Below are 17471 nucleotides of genomic sequence, written 5' to 3'. Positions count from 1 at the left end.
GAGAAATAGAGACAAAGGGAGGTAGAGATTAGATAATTAAGAAGAATAACATCAAAGAAGAAAAAACAACTCCTGACCACCTGTTCATGGGTAACCGGTGGTCCCCACTCGCCACTCTCCAAAGCTTAAGGGGGGTCCAGGGCAGATTAGGCTAATTGAGGTTGACGGAGCAGCCGGTTTGCATACGGTAATGGGGGGGGCGTATTGGTGCTCTGTGCAGCCAGGGAAGGTCTAGCTGGCCACTACACCATTCATTTATCTATTTAACCTAGGTAATCCACTCACTAGCAATTGCCACTGCTATCCAGGGAGTCCTTAGCCTGGGTGCCAGTCTGTTTCATTGTCACGCCAAACATGCGCATGTGTGGCATGATAATGAGTGACAAGGAATTCACATTATAGCACAAACAGATCTGGAACCAGGCAAGGGAGTCCTGGAAAACACCAACAACAGGGATTAGGTAGAGATGTAATTGCAACAACACATCAACAACAACTATTTCAACAACACATCATCAGTAGGGTAAAACTAACCTGTCTCACGACAGTCTAAACCCAGCTCACGTTCCCTATTAGTGGGTGAACAATCCAACGCTTGGTGAATTCTGCTTCACAATGATAGGAAGAGCCGACATCGAAGGATCAAAAATCCATCTATTTAGTCAACCAATGAGAGGTGCCTCCCTCCCAAAATAGTTGTGCTACCACGCTAAACACACAAAAGTGAATGAGGTAAGTCATTTCTCCAGGGAAAAGTATGATGCTACACAAAAGGCAGCGCATTTCAAATTAGGCCCGGGATTATGACAATACTAAAAGTTCAGTACAATTCATGAACTGTAGTTCAATAAAAATCCTATAGAGGGAGCCCAAGATTCATTATTTAATTTGAAACAACAACTCTCAAATTTCTTAAAAACACATGTTCTTTTTAATTGTTTTACATACTTTGAAACTCCTCTATTTTGCAAAAAATGATGTAACCATAATAATCTGACATGAAAAAACACACAATGAATGCCCAGTCTTAACAGAGAAGTTGTTCCTTAAAGTTGAGTGATCCTGACAGTGGTTTGTTTGATCTGTCAATCATCAAGCCAGTCCGGAACCATTTTCATAGGAAGTCTATCAAGGCCTGTACTTATAAAACGTCTCATATAGTATGAGTACCGATTCAGGATCTGTTTAGCCTTTGACATAATAATGAATAACAATACATGGATAGGATGGACATGATTCTAGATCAGTATACTCGGAGATCTCTGTATGGGATGTCTAGTCAGATCTTCCTGGGGAAGCAGCCGGCTATTTCCACCACCTCTGGCCAGTTTCCGTAAATATTGGTCTTCTGACTATTGGCAGCCAGCTGAACAAAAGAAGATAGGAAATCATCACACTGTAGTTTCATCAAAGAACCTGTCACACTATATACCATCCGCTTTATTACAAAAGTAGAGAGAGCTTATAGTACTATAGTATCTACTATATAATTGTGTAGTAGTATTGCAAAAATGTTGCTGGACAGAATAGGGATTTTATATCGATTGATCTTGATATTTGTTGTAGACAGTGTCGTTGCTACAAATGCTCTCTCACCTTCTCAAAGGGGCTTTTCTGTTCTGTCCCAGCGCCTCCAGCAAAGACCCAGCTGTCTCTGAATTTGACATCCTTGATACTGCTGCTTCCCAGTCCCGCAAATATGTTCCTGATTTCATCAGTCATCCTGAGGAGAGATTGAGGGTCAGCGTAGATGTGTGACTGTTCGAATTTGAAAACAGGATGTACAATGAATATTGATTTATGAATGTTTGAATTTATTTAAACTAGGAATGGGCACCGATATGGAAAATCTATATCAGTTGCATTTTTATCTTGATACAATATATTGGTTTACAAAAAAACAACATTTACAACTGTCTCTGCTCTGGGAAGTCCAGACATCTGTTTGCGGTTTGCTCATTGGGCCAGGTGTGAATGTTCTGGGAGCCTAACCTACCCACCCAGTCTGAATACAATGGGAGGCCCATCTACCGAGTGATGACTCAGCAGGCATGCTACGAATACTAAGTAGACAGCCTGTGAGAAGGTCTGTGAGAGGGTTTTGTGCATACAGGAACAGCCATTTATGCTTTTTTTCACATTATAGTGTAGGTTAACAGGAAGGATAAACCGATATCACAATATGCCTTGCTCATATATTAACATCAAACGATATATCGATATCATATCAAATGATCGATATTGGTGCCCACCACTAGTTTAAACTTACTTTGTCGCTGCATCATCAAAAGATGCCACCAGAACAATCATTCCGGGTTTAATCGTCTTTAAGAAGTCCAAGATGGCCTTTGTTTCTTTTTGGAGAAAGTAGGGGAAAAAAACGGGGGGAAAAAACAGTAGTTTAGATGAAAGTTTTTTACATTTCCATCAGAATATAGAATGCATGTCGCTTTTGCATCTTAATAAAAAACCTCTGACGAAGGCCTTGAGGCCGATACGTAAAGCTTAATAAACAGCAGTGATACCCCCACGCTGCTCTTGCTAGTATCGTATTCAATTGTTACCGTGCACCTGCAACAAAGATAGCTCAGGTGTGCGAGTGCCTTTTGAATGTTGCATCCTTATAACTGCCCTTACCTCCAGAGTACATGTTAAAGTAGTCAAATTTTTCGATCTTCCCATTTTCACCTTTGAAAACAAGAGATGCACATTGCATAACAAGTCAGGCATGTCTGATCCCATTTCCCTTTTGCACAATCCAATCATTCACTCCATAGCAGTGTGTCTATGTGCATCACAGCTTATGTGTGGTGAAGTTAGGAGAAGCTGAGCTCACCATTCACCAGCACTAGGTTCAGGCCTGGTCCCACGTTGTTCATCACACCACTCATAACACTATGGAGATGAGAGTCACATGTCACAAGACTGCAAACACAAGAGCTGGAGTAGCAATCACATGTGCAATAGCTGAAGTGTCATGGTGAAAATATCCACGTTTAAATTTGGGACACGTTTAAAGTAGGGGTGGGCTGCATTCAAATATTTCTGTCTTGCTCACTAATCACTAGCTAATAAGTCCATTTCTGTTAACAATATGAATGTAAATTGGTTAAGAACACACATACATGTTACCATCAAAGCAGATCTTTGGGCCCACAACAGTCGCTGCTCCACTCTTGATTTGAAATGCAAAATGGTCGATAGGGCAGTTTTTGGAAAGGCTGCATTTTGGATGGGAGATTTCAGGCACAGCTGACAAATACAGGCACAGACAGATATGTGTTGAAATGATATATTTAGAAACCAACGGAGAAAACAACATACTCATCCAGCTGTAACACACATCCTTATGATAAGTCTCATATACAACCAGTCAAGCAACCTACCGTACCAGTCAAAAAGTTTGGACACACCTCCTCGTTCCATAATTTTTCTTAATTTAAAAAAAACTATTTTCTACATTGTATAATAATAGTGAAGACATCAAAACTATGAAATAACACATGGAATCATGTAGTAACCAAGAAAAGTGGCAAACAAATCTAAATATATTTGAGATTCTTCAAAGTAGCCACCTTTTGCCTTGATGACAGCTTTGCACCCTCTTGACATTCTTTCAACCAGCTTCATGAGGTAGTCAAAATATCTACACAATGTAGAAAATAGTAAAAAAAATTAAGAAAAACTCTTGAATGAGTAGGTCTTTCCAAACTTTTGACTGGTACTGTGTGTAGATGGAAACCTATTCAGATGTGATTCAAAGTGTTACACATGATACAAAGTGTGATACAAAGTTTAAATTAATGCAAAGTTAAGAAAATCATATTATGAGAGACATAATTCATATGCAGGACCCCCCTCCTACGTCTCTCTCCTTTAGAACCAGCACTATCACACTCCTAGATCTGATGAAACAGAGTACTGCTTTACTTTCAAGAAGTGAGGGAGGAGGCTGTGAATAGCTAAAGATTACTGACTGATAGGCGACAGAGGGTTCAGGGACAAAGAGAAAACTTCAGACATCATAAGAGACACTTCTGAACTGTCTGTATCACTTTGAAGTTCAACTATTTACTTCATAATAAATTATTCCCGCAGAATATTTTACTTTTGTATTCAGTATTTGGCATGTATTGAATATTCGGCATGTTCAGCTATGAAGATTGATTGATACTATTAAGATAGACGGGAAATAGCTGAAATGGAAATGCTTGAAACACTTACCAGCAGTGACCACAGTTGCTCTTTGAGCTCCTGAAATAAGAGAAACACAACACAGTGCTATTATACTGAGGGGAAAAACGATTAAGTAGAGGGCAAAAGAGACACACAGAAATAGATATGGAGAAAGAGTGATCTTACCAAAGATATGTTGTTGTATAACCCTTGCTCTCTGATGGATGTAGGGTGGGTTGGTATAGATTCCCCACATAACGAGGATGACGATGAGGAAAGTAACAGCATACACAACGTCTAGCAACCACAACCACAACAACACATATGTGAGATAATGCAAATTCCACACTCAATCACATTTAACTTATTCAAAAGATTTCCATACCATGCAAAAGCAGAGCTCTCACCTCTTGGTCTCATCTCAACAGCCAATTAGAAGACAATTCCTTGGTATTTTGACAGTTCTTTACACTGGAAGAAGAGATTCCTGAAGTATTTCCTGCCAGCCTGGAGTACTCTCCTCTGTCATGCTGTATAGCTCAAGCAACAGTCCCCACTTCCACCGTCATCCTGTAAAACCTACAGCAGTGTTCAACCTCAATAGAGAACCAGGATTATCCTGTAGCCTATAGTATAGAGTAAAAGCCAACACTCCTGTAAGGTACATTGTGAAACCAGGATATGGTAATATGCCCACACCCACCATATAAACAAGATGGCCACACCGTGGAGGACACGACAACGGATATTTGATCAAACAATAAAACACAATGAGACCTTTCACTTGAGAAAAGCAGCTTTAGCAGTTCTTTTTACTTTTGCCATACCTTTACTGTCCTCTAGTGTTGAAATCAAACACCTAACGTAGAACACAGCAGTGTGATTGGGAATGGGCCAACGGACAAGAGGGCATAATGGACAAGAGGGCATACAGGACAAGAGGGCATACACTGGCCTGATGGCGTTATTGTTACTGGAATCGCTCCCTTCCTTGATTCCATATTTACCCTTTAGATTGTTGGTTTATGTGATTAGCATACACAGGTGTGGGGGTGTGGTTGATAATGCCAGGTGAGCAGAGCGTCTCTTTATTGATAAGCACTGAAGAAACTCACAGTAACGGTACTGTACATGATTTAATTTCAAAGTGCAGAAGGGCAAACACAAAACAGAACTGCAAACACTAAACACAGAACGGCAAACACGTGCTTATACGCCTGCATTGCTTGCTGTTTGGGGTTTTAGGCTGGGTTTCCGTGCAGCACGTTGTGACATTAGCTGATGTAAGAAGGGCTTTATAAATACATTTGATTGATTGATTGACATATTAATTTCTGCTCAGGGGGAAATACATTTATACAACATGTTTATACAATATATAAAAAAAGAAAATAAACAACGAAAAACGTATGCACTCACTACTGTTAAGTCGCTCTGGATAAGAGCTAAATGACAAAAAAAATTATAAGAATTAAAGGACGTAACCACAACAGCTTGTGTCTTAAAGACAAAACCTGGGCAGCTGTGTTACGTTAACATAGTACCACATACTTTACATTAAACGTGTGAATAATACTTAAAGATGACACGACAATACTCAACAACTGAAACAGTGCTTGAAGAGGTCAGTAACAAATAGAAACATTTGATTGCGGAATACAGTGCAGACACAGCTTCTATACTTGTGAAGAATGGTTATTTTGGTCTGCTTGCCATTGGTATCGGTTATATATTTACAAATATTATTAACAGTCTAGATGTGTAGAATAAGGTATGCATGTCATGACAACAATTCCCTGAATTAGAACCAGCATCAGTGGATAATAGCCCTGTTGTAACTAGTCAATGCAAAAGAGCCCAGCCATTTCGGCACACACTTCACAGTCGACCTCAGCTAACCTGAGCGCAGAGCAGTGTCATCCGAATGATGATTCACTCCAACATATCCTGTTGGAGGGGAGAAAAGAGAAGAAAGACACGACTAGATCTCTTATCACAGCAAAAACACCCACAAACCCTGAAAAAAATATATAGTAGACTAGGCCTATGAAATAAATGGCCTGTCATGTCCCAATGTTTAGCAGCCAAGTACTGTCCATGCAGGTAAAAATACTATCGTATAGCCTATGGTATAACTTAGGTGTTGCCAAAACTTTTCTAGTCTCTAAAATGTAATTTTCCCCATCCCCTGATTAAGGTGTTCTGGAGTAGACTATAGTGGCTCAGGGGTAATGTTTCCCCAAGATGCAAATCTAGGATCAGCTTCTCTTCCCCCAATCCTAACCTTAATCATCAGTAGGGAAAATGCAAAACTGACCCAAGAGTCCTGGGACAACTTCACCCTATACCACTATAGTGACGAGGAGGATGACAGACACAGGACCAGGTCCACCAACCTCATCAGAGTCCTCCCCCAGTGTGTAGGGCCCGGGCCCATCCTCCTCCTCCTCCTCAGTTCCTCCTGACCCCTCAGCTTCCATCCGCCTCAGCACTGAGTACCTGTATGTGGCCTCGCTGAAAAGAAAACACTGTTTAACATTTACATGATTTATTATTGAGACTATGACTTAAGCAGTTCATTATGATAGTACCCTGGGCACTACACCTGATAAGCAAGTTTACTCATTGATGAAAAAACATAAAATTAGCATAATGAACAACCTCATGAAGGCAATCATAAATCCTTAAAAGGCTCCATTCATATTGACATACAGCCAACATCCAGAATACTGGACCTCTAGGCAGGCAACATGTTTGATGTTGTCTTTCATGATATTAAGATCTATAATGATCTAAAATAGAAAGGCCAACACAGCTCTATTGATGATCCATATCAATATCACAAATACCTGCGGGGAAAGCAGTATTTTCTGATGATAAAAACTGCAGCAAGAACTGCAGCAAATGTAACGAATATCACAGCTGCAATGACCCCCGGGTGCAGTCTTGCCTATTGAATGACAAAGATATGGAATTTAATTTGAGAAATGAAATGTCACAAATGTGATTGCCATTTAACCGAATGCCTAGGTATGCGCATATATACAACTGTCAACAACGATTACATTGACAGACAACGGATACGCTACAGCAACTTCACCTGTTGAGTTGACGGCTTGGTGGGGATGACACTTCTCATATGGATCTCATTCCTGTCCTCCGATAACTTCTGGGTTGAAGATAAACTAGTGGTGGGTCTCTCACAAAGTGTTTGTTGAATAAAGAAAATAATAAATAGTTTTAAAACATTAGAAACTATTTTTCTTGGAGTCATCGCCATTATTGTTTACTTCCTGGTTGGGTTTTTCACCTGTTTACGTGGAAACGAAAGGCTTTTCTGATTGGAGGAGGTGGAATGCCTTATTTAGGGAAGTTCGAGAGGACAAGATTGTAAAGGTAGGCTATATTGCATGATTGAGTTTTGCATGTTTCTTGAATGGGGAAAAGTACAAATTCCATGAAACAGCTGCATAAATTGTAGGAATATTTTTTTGGGGAAATTGTCTGAAATAAATGTTTATAATATAATATTAACAGTTTATAAGCAGTGAAATCAACAGAAATGTATTGTCCATAGTAATAGAGTGAATGCAGGAAAAATGAAGATGATCTATTCAAGTGCAGTCCTGATTTGTCTTGTAAGTCTTGTGTAGGCAAAGTCCAGGGGCGGATTGGCCATCTGGCACTTCTGGAAAATGCCAGATGAGCTGGATAATTTTATTGTTAGATGGGCTGGTTGAAATTGACACACACCAAAATATTTATTTCTTGGACATATTAGGTGAAACAACTAATTTCTTGAATAGGCCTACCTCAATAGTCTATATATTATACTTCTTAATATTAATAAAGCACTATGAATTACTTTATAAGATGATTGCTCATGATTTGGGTCAGACTAAAACATGGGCTGGTGCCACCAACTGTAAAAGTTAGTGGCACCAGTGCCACCAGGGGAAATGTTAGTCTGATGCCCTGTAATAGTAATTAACACTTACTGTTGATTCAGGGGAACACATTTGACAGGCACTCATCTACAATACAGCCTAAATCATTGGCTTGGCTTTTATAATGTATAAGGGTTAAGCAGACAGGCAAGACAAACAGAGAACAAGAAGAAGCACAGAGTGACAGCAGAGAAGATGCTGAGACAGATACGGCGAGTTGGCGGCGCACACAGCGACGTGGGCTGGCGTGGATCCAATGCCAGGGCCAAATTCTTCTCCCAGTCCGCCCCTGGCTAAGTCTAACCACTTAAATTGAACAAAGGACAAAAACATTTGAGCCAAGGGTAACACAAACACGTTTAATCACAAAGATGTGTAGAGGACACACATGACACACACACTACTGCATACACACTATACAGTACAGAACACTTAAAAAAGTCACTGTATGAACAATTAATTACAAGAGCATCCTCACCATTCCATATTAAATACAACCGAGGATAACAGAATGGTATAAATATTTTCTAAGGCTCGTTAATAGTTCAGAAAAGCGTAATTAAGTAAAACAAAACAAATATATATTTTTCCAGCAGTGAACATGCCTGTTCTGTTCTTTTCCTGCATTTTGCTCATCAAAAAGCTTGATGAATTAAACCAGCTCATAGTATTTCCCAGACTGGGGATCAAAGTAGCAGTTAAGAGAGGGATCATAGAGCAGATTCAGGTACTCCTCCTCGTCCTCATTTCCTCCATTCACTGATCCATCAGCCCCTGAAACACAAACAGGAGGAACATGCAGTTATGACATACCATAACATGCACATACACCAGGGGGAGGGTAGCCCGACTGGGACGTCAACCTGGCTCCCTACTATTCCAATTTCCAACACCTTAACCGGTTACATTAAGAGGTCCAACCCTTTTTATTTCCTTTGTCATTTTTTTTCTCAGAAGTGCCAAACGTTTTGATGAGATTGCAAAGGTGGCATTTACATGTTTTTATTTGAACCTTTATTTAACTAGGCAAGTCAGTTAAGAACAAATTCTTATTTACAATGATGGCGTACTCCGGCCTCCCCTAACCAGGACGACACTGGGCCAATTGTGTGCCGCCCTATGGGACTCCCGATCACGGCCAGTTGTGATAAAGCCAGGGATCGAACCAGGGTCTGCAGTGATGCCTCTAGCACGGAGATGCAGTGCCTTAGAACGCTGCGCCACTCGGTCATTTAGCTCGCTACATTATAAATTACCCCCCATAAATAAATAGAAGAGTACAACTGAACCAGAGGAGGCTGGTGGGAGGAGCTATAGGAGAACGGGCTCATTGTAATGGCTGAAATGGAATAAATGGAACAGAGTCAAACGTGGTTTCCATGTGTTTGATGTGTTTGATATAGGGTTGCAAAAAGAGGGTATATTATTGGAAACTTTCTAAGTTTCCAATACCTGGAATTGACCAAAGTTTTGTAATTAACTTTGGTAGTTTATACCTGAATAACTTTTTAAAAATTCATATATAGTATTATTTTATTATATCTGTGTCCATATTGTCCATGAGTTTCTAGTGGATAGACCATATCATTCAAGAGAAATAGCCTAATTAATGAAAAACAATGGCGTTATTTTCAATTAACTCTGCAACTCTTCTAACTGTTGACTGGGTTCACAACTGCCACCAGTTTGACGCCAAAATATTGACATCAAATACATATTGGCATAGTAAAATAAATCAAATGTGTAAAAAATATATATATAAAGGATATTTCATGCTGAAGCCCTCATATTAAACACCAATGGTGTTCACTAAGTTGATGGTTTATATTTAAGATAATGTTTTACAGCTTTGTCATTCTATTTTTATTTTAAAATCATCTTATTTAATATATTTTACACGTGATTATTACAGACACCTGTGATCATTTGAAGTACCCAAAAGGGCCACTAGATGTGTTGTGATAGATTACATAAAATCCTTGAAATATACCAAAATTCTGGTAGTTTACTGGTAAACTTTCCAATAATATACCCTCTTTTTGCAACCCTATATCAAACACATCAAACACATGGAAACCACGTTTGACTCTGTTTAATTTACTCCATCCCAGCCATTACAATGAGCCCATCCTCCTATAGCTCCTCCCACCAGCCTCCTTTGGACTGAACAAGCGTTCCGATTTCCTCTTAGGAAATATTCCTTTTGGCGAGAACTGAACAAGACCGTGTATGAACTGTAAGTGCACGACTGAAGAGACGGCCAACACCAGACCCGAGCAGCGTAAGCCATGAATCTGTACCCCTACTACCCTGTGAACAGAACTATTTAGTGGACTTAAATGGTTCCTGGGAGGCTGTAAGGGTCTGCTGACCTTGGGACCCAGGTGAATCTTAACTTCTCCTCTGCCATTTCAGACACTCTCTTCACATCAATCAGCACAGTCACGTTTAGGATCCTCATACCTCAGAATACCGCACAGACACATTCTGAAAGCTGTTAAATAAAAAAGGTGATGTAATTTCCAACCCCTTGCTTTAACCGCCATTATTTTAGTTGTTAAATTGACGGGCAGTTAACTACTTAAAAAGGTAATGGAATGCTCTGGGAGAAACATTGTGTCTAATTGGAAACTCCAATGGATGATAATGAAAACTAATTATGAGACACAATGTGTCAGAGGTTTAAAATGATGTTGTAAATTGGAAAGGTTTTGCCAATTAACCCCGGCAGGCGTGTCTTTGGAAGCGCAGCCTTGTAACGAGACTGTCTCTGACCTGTGGAGTCACGGGGAGAACAGAAAGCTGCAGCCTCCTGGGATCTATAGCCCTAATTGGTCCTAGTTTTTTGGGGTCTCCTCGCTCTGCCTCGTTTCCACCCTGTGTCTTCTTTAAAGAGAGCTTTAACATTTCAGCCTGTCTAACTTCTGACACTTGTGAAACATTTCCATTAGCAGAATGTGACGGTGGTGCCATTTCACAGGTTTCTGACAATAATAAAAAACTATATGGATTCTATAGGTTTATGTGTATGGGTGTGTGTGTGTGTAGGACAAGGAGTTTGGTGTTGGAGGTGTTGAGCCAAGCCTGCACCTCTGGTCGGGGGTCCACTCCGATGGTCCCTTGTGCCCTCTGACCCCTTCTCCTTTTTCTGGCTAGGAGGAATAATGGGAGGGCTGAGGACATCCATCCATTCCCTAGAGGCAATAGGCATCAGAACACAGTCATCACTACAGAGACGCACGCTATCAGACAATTAGGAATTCATAATATTAGTTGCGGTGTAGGTCAATTAACAATTTGTGAATAGCGGATAATGTCAAAAAAGGAGGACAGTTTTAATCAATCAGAAAACTTTGTATGTGTCGAACTGCTGTGCTTTATCTTGGTCAGGTCGCAGTTGTAAATGAGAACTTGTTCTCAACTAGCCTACCTGGTTAAATAAAGGTGAAATAAAATACTGTAGGGATCGCACCTGATGATCTTTCCATGAGGCCCACTAAAGCCTCCCATCTCTTTTGTTCTTTAGACTAGACCACCATGGGCCATCACGAACCTCCCCGTCCACTGCCCTTGGGCCTCCCAGCCCATCTCCTCTGTTCTGTTCTAACTGGCTCAACAACCGAGAACTTGTCTGTAGGACCATTTGTCAGACACAGACACATGCTGTGATTTCACACAAGTGTCTGTACACCACAGTACCAATCAAAAGTTTGGATACACTTACTCATTCAAGGATTTTTCTTTATTTTTGACTATTTCCTACATTGTAGAATAATAGTGAAGACATCAAAACGATGAAATAACACATATGGAATCATGTAGTAACCAAAAAAGTGTTAAACAAATCAAAATATATTTTATATTTGAGATTCTTCAAAGTAGCAAGCCTTTGCATTGATGACAGCTTTTCACACTCTTGTCATTCTCTCAACCAACTACATTGGGTAGTCACCTGGAATGCATTTCAATTAAAAGATGTGCCTTGTTAAAAGTTAATTTGTGGAATTTCTTTCCTTCTAAATGCGTTTGAGCCAATAAGGTACGGATGGTATACAGAAGATAGCCCTATTTGGTAAAAGACCAAGTCCATATTATGGCATGAACAGCTCAAATAAGCAAAGAGAAATGACAGTCCATCATTACTTTAAGACGTGAAGGTCAGACAATGCGTAAAATTTCATGAACTTTGAAAGTTTCTTCAAGTGCAGTCACAAAAACCATCAAGTGCTATGATGAAACTGGCTCTCATGAGGACCGCCACAGGAAAGGAAGACCAAGAGTTACCTTTGCTGCAGAGGGTAAGTTCATTACAGTTAACTGCACCTCAGATTGCAGCCCAAATAAATGCTTCACAGAGTTCAAGTTACAGACACATCTCAACATCAACTGTTCAGAGGAGACTGTGTGAATCAGGCCTTCATGTTCGAATTGCTGCAAAGAAACCACTAATAAAGGACACCATTAATAAGAAGAGACTTGCTTGGGCCAAGAAACACGAGCAATGGACATTGGACCGGTGGAAATCTGTCCTTTGGTTTGATGAGTCCAAATTTGAGATTTTTGGTTCCAACCGCCGTGTCTTTGAGACGCAAAGTAGGTGAACGGATGATCTCCGCATGTGTGGTTCCCTAAAATGAAAAGCTAAAATGTCTTGAGTCAATAATTATTCAACCCCTTTGTTACAGTAAGCCTAAATACATTTGCTTAACAAGTCAGATAATAAGTTGCATGGACTCACTGTGTGCAATAATAGTGTTTAACATGATTTTAAAATGATTATCCCATCTTTGTACCCCACACATACCACTAAGGTCTCTCAGTTGAGTAGTGAATTTCAAGCACAGATTCAACCATATACATGCATCCTGTTTACAATAAGGCACTAAAGTAACTAAGTTTTGTACTTAATACAAGGCAAATCCAACACAACACATCACTGAGTATCACTCTTCATATTTTCAAGCATGGTGGTGGCTGCATCATGTTATGGGTATGGTTGTCATCGACAAGGACTAGGGATTTTTTTTGAGGCGAATAAAAATAAACGGAATAGAGCTAAGCACAGGCAAAATCCTAGAGGAAAACTTGGTTCAGTCTGCTTTCTAACAGACACTGGGCTACAAATTCACCTTTCAGTAGGACAATTACCTAAAACACAAGGCCAAATATACAGTTGAAGTCAGAAGTTTACATACACTTTAGCCAAATACATTTAAACTCAGTTTATATGCAAGAGGCCCGTATACTGCCTTCCCTGTGCTCCATTCTCCCCTTTCAGAACTACCGTTGGAGTTAGAAATTAAACAATTAAATGTAAGTATATAGTGATGTATGGTGGAAACTGGAGAAAAATAGGCAAGGCAGTATCATTGTATAGTAAATTACTACATTAGACACCATCCAGATAAGTATCGCCTTTAAGCTAGTCTTCAATTTTTTTGTACTTTCTTTGCCTCAGGATAAAAGTGGCTTCAGAGAACATCATGGGAGGTTTATGAAGTTTTGAATTGAACTTATTTTCTTCTCGAAGGTTTAATTTATTTTCAAAGTGGCATCATGTTTCAAAGTGGGATTAAAATGGATTTAATTGTTAAAATTGAGTGTCACTAGTCTTTGTGGTAGTCAGAGGGACAGTATTACACCTTGTACTGCTGGGGGACAGACGTACTCTTCCTCCTACACACGAGAGATGGGGGTGAAGGAGCACTGCAGACTTCATCAGCGTGTGTGTGTGTATATGTGTGTGTGTGTTGTGTGTGTCACCGTACTGCTACCAGCAGGGCTCTCTCTCTCTCCCATTTATATCAGAGGTCAATGCAACAGACAGAACTGAACCAAATCTCCTTCCCACTACTTTTAGCCCCCTGTCTCCTAAACTCTGACTTTCAGAACGGCACCTTTATGGTTGAAGTTGATTCCTAGTTGACAATCTCAAAAATACCCTCTCTTACTGATGGCTTGAGGCCAGTTGTTCAACTAGGAGTTAAAAGGAATGAGTCAAGTAAGTCACTGATAGTTTGAACACATCCGAAAGTAAACTGTCCACAGGTTTTAGGACATTTGTGAACTTGATAACAGCTAAGAAGTATTTTCCATTGGAGAGGAATAGTTGCTTTCCTCTATGCCTTGGATTCCCCCTTCTCTTCCACCAGTTAGCTCTGATCTTTGATATTCAAAATGAACAGTCACTATAAGTTGATATGATATCATCACTTGACTGAGATGTGTAACTCTCTCCTCCATTCTAACAGTGTGGCTGCGGAATATATTTAGGTAAAATATGGACGTCTCGCATTTCAATCTCTAAACGGGGAAAACAACATGCTTCCACTGAGTTCGTTTTTTTGTAAATACATCTATCTACACACTCACAAATACAGCAATTCTATACTTCTGTCAGATATAGATCCTACTTGATTTTCAATTTCAACTTCAAGGACTAGATAGTAACCCTCCCCCATTGTGTCCCTTAGAAATACATCATCACTTCTTCTCCAGACCGAAGCTAAAATCAAATATATTCCAAATAATATTTCCTTCCCCTACCGGAGCCATTTACACACCCCCCCCCCCCTTCCCTCTGACTCCACACTGGGAGGCACAAAACACAGGCAGATTTAATGGAAGCTATTTTCAAGGACAACGCAGCTCAACGCTGCAGACAGCAGCTACCTACCTACAGGGAGAGGAAATTGTTAAGTGGGACTGGACGAGAGACTGTAGATTGAATTGTTAAGTCATTATATTCATGGCATAAAAGTGAACTGGAGATGGGAGGAAATAAATTAGCCTTTTTTTTACCTGACAAAAGATGAAGGTCCCTTTTAGTAAGTATTTTACCTTGAGGTTAGTGTAAAAAAACAAACACATTATCTATAGTGTACCCAGCAAACCAAAATTGGTTCTGCAGAAGTTCCCAGAACATTCGTTAGGTTGCGGCAAATGTTCTCATAACACAAAAACTGTCCAGTTGTGCTGATGATTATACAATGTTTGTATAAAACATAAGCCTGATGTTGCAAGAACGTTCCCAGAACACATTTAGTCTGGTCTTTAAAAGTACCTAAAATACTTATTTAGGTGAGAACATTGTGGGGATATGACAAGAGAGGTTCCAAAAACACACACAAAAAAAACAAAGAAAACAGAAAAACTGTCCAGTTGTGCTGACATTCAGATAATATTTGTATCAGATTGCACAAAAAAATGAGTTTGATGTTGACAGAACAGCCTGTCTGAGTTCTTTAAAACGTTGATTTGCTGGGATTTTATTTATTTTTTATGTTAAGAGAACATTGAATTTTAAACCTAAAAAAAAAATTTGTTATCAAAAACATTATTTGAAAGATTTTGAGATGTTGTCATCCTGATGTTAGAAAAAACCCTAACTAGAACTTCATGGTAATCTTAGCTAATGTTCTGCCAATATTCCCGGTTTGCTGGGTATACTCCTACAGTACATCTGTGCTTGGAGCTGGAGACGAAAGAAAACGGATGTTGGCACTTCTATCTCTTTTGAACATAGACTTTGTAAAAAGATGATTCTGTGTTCAGTGAGAATGCATCAGATTCTGTGTTCAGTGAGAATATCTCCATATCTCCATGACAGGGTGTTTAGGAGATGCAACGCTTGTTTACCAGCCAGAGGCAGAAGGCACAGATATCACACACAGAGGAACATGGTAAATGTGTCAGAAAAGCACTGACAAAACTACAGCAGGGAGCAGCAGCACCGTTTCAACTGTCAAACTTTACCACTCCAAATAACTGACAGTGGAGCCTTGCAGACAATGGTGCCAGTCAGGACACTTAAGACCGAAGATTTCACTTTTGGGCTTTCAGAACACAAAACACCTTTGGGGGTCTGTCTTAATACAAAAGAAAGAAAGAATAAAAGAGAGGAGAAGAGAAAGAACAGACAAGATTTCCACTGACAGAGAGATAGTTAAAGCTGGTTGTCGTGCCACATCCCACACCTCTCAGATCCACTGCAGCTGTACTTGAATACAGTAACACAAATTCAGTCATCACCTATCTAGTGTTTGTAGTATTGCTGTAGTAAATACAGGCCACTAGTGGATAGGGTTCGGTTAACAAGCCTATACTTAAAAAATATAAGCCTATACTTGAGTACACTCTTGGAAAACACAGTTCTATGGGAACCCTTTTAGGTTCTAGATAGCACTTTTTTTTCTAAGAGTGTACTCAAATCTGCCTCAGGGCGCAGTCAAGCAGAAACACAAGCACTCAGTCTGAACATTTGAAAGACAGAGACAGTCTCAAGGACAGAAGGTTTAGGAACTTGTGTGAAATGAAACAGAAGTATAATACAAACAAAATTGAACCTCAAAAACACTCGCCTACGTGACTGCAATTTTGTTGCCAGGTTCATTCAACAGTCATGTGGTTTAACACCACAAAGGAGCACTTAATACATCATGGGGACAGAGATATATACACCAGGAAGCCTTCCCTGCCTTTCATCAATAAATCAGACATGTTTGAGCCAACAGGAACAATGCATAATTCAACCTGGAGACAGGTGATGCAACACTTTTGTCATCCTTTGTAACATGTTGGTGGCGCTGCACGTGTGTCCTCAGAGAGAGAGAGAGGCGGAAAGAGAGAAAGGGAGAGAGAGACCCACAAAGAATTTGAAAACATTAAAACAGAGCGAGCGAGAGAGCGGGTTGTGTGCTAATGAGTGACAACAGCCCTGCATCTAATTGAGAGGCGAGCAGAGAGGATGACAAGAAGAGCTCTAATGAGTAATGGCAATGGCATCCTGTAAGATGAGGTGAGGTGAGCCAGACCCAAGCCCAGGTGATGACAGCCAAGTAATGACAGCCAGGTGACTGGTGTATTAGACCTCTGTGTGTTTGGGCCCTGCGCCAACGGAAACACTAAGTAACTCGGTGCTAATCATCCGGGACAGCCTTGGCTAATGAGACACTGACGCACTGCTACAGGTGGGAATCTGTTAGTATGTGTTCATATTTACATGTTGTGTACGGTTTCATACACTTGTCAGGAAGGGTTCCATGCCCTGGGTCTCTTGACTGATTCTGAATGGACAGATAGAATGAACGCACCCTCCATCCATTCTCACTTCAGGATCAGTGAATTATTTAATGTATTCTTTATTTAACTAGGCAAGTCAGTTAAGAACAAATTCTTATTTACAATGACGGCCTACTGGGGAACAGTGCGTTAACTGCCTTGGTCAGGGGCAGAACAACAGATTTGTACCTTGTCAGGGGATTCAATCCAGTAACCTTTCGGTTACTGGCCCAACGCTCTAAGCAGTAGGCTACCTACCTCCCCGATTTCCCATCATAGATAACGTTA

At 40.1% G+C, this 17471-nt stretch overlaps 2 protein-coding genes across 2 annotated transcripts in view; both read right to left on the bottom strand.

The window, feature by feature from the left end:
• Positions 1-870: 870 nt before the first annotated feature.
• LOC110494082 (protein FAM3C) lies at positions 871-4841 on the bottom strand. The gene is made up of 9 exons (XM_021568791.2): positions 4584-4841; positions 4363-4473; positions 4225-4254; positions 3126-3252; positions 2837-2895; positions 2638-2688; positions 2270-2354; positions 1597-1723; positions 871-1366 (listed from the first exon to the last, which is right to left on the bottom strand). The coding sequence occupies exons 1-9, from the start codon at positions 4594-4596 to the stop codon at positions 1280-1282; spliced, it is 690 nt and encodes a 229-aa protein (XP_021424466.2). The 5' UTR covers positions 4597-4841; the 3' UTR covers positions 871-1279.
• Positions 4842-8471: 3630 nt separating this feature from the next.
• cfap20dc (CFAP20 domain containing) overlaps positions 8472-17471 on the bottom strand; it is a 54452-nt gene continuing 45452 nt past the window's right edge. The window contains exons 15-16 of the mRNA XM_021568790.2: positions 11214-11317; positions 8472-8897 (exon numbers count right to left, since the gene is read on the bottom strand). Of these exons, the coding sequence (XP_021424465.2) occupies positions 8776-8897; positions 11214-11317 (226 nt within the window). The 3' untranslated portion in view covers positions 8472-8775. The remainder of the gene's footprint in view (positions 8898-11213; positions 11318-17471) is intronic.

The sequence above is a fragment of the Oncorhynchus mykiss genome, chromosome 17, assembly GCF_013265735.2.
Source record: "Oncorhynchus mykiss isolate Arlee chromosome 17, USDA_OmykA_1.1, whole genome shotgun sequence".
In the NCBI taxonomy this organism is placed as follows: Eukaryota; Metazoa; Chordata; class Actinopteri; order Salmoniformes; family Salmonidae; genus Oncorhynchus; species Oncorhynchus mykiss.
Note: the sequence above shows the minus strand (reverse complement) of the source record. Positions and strands in the feature narration are given on the sequence as shown.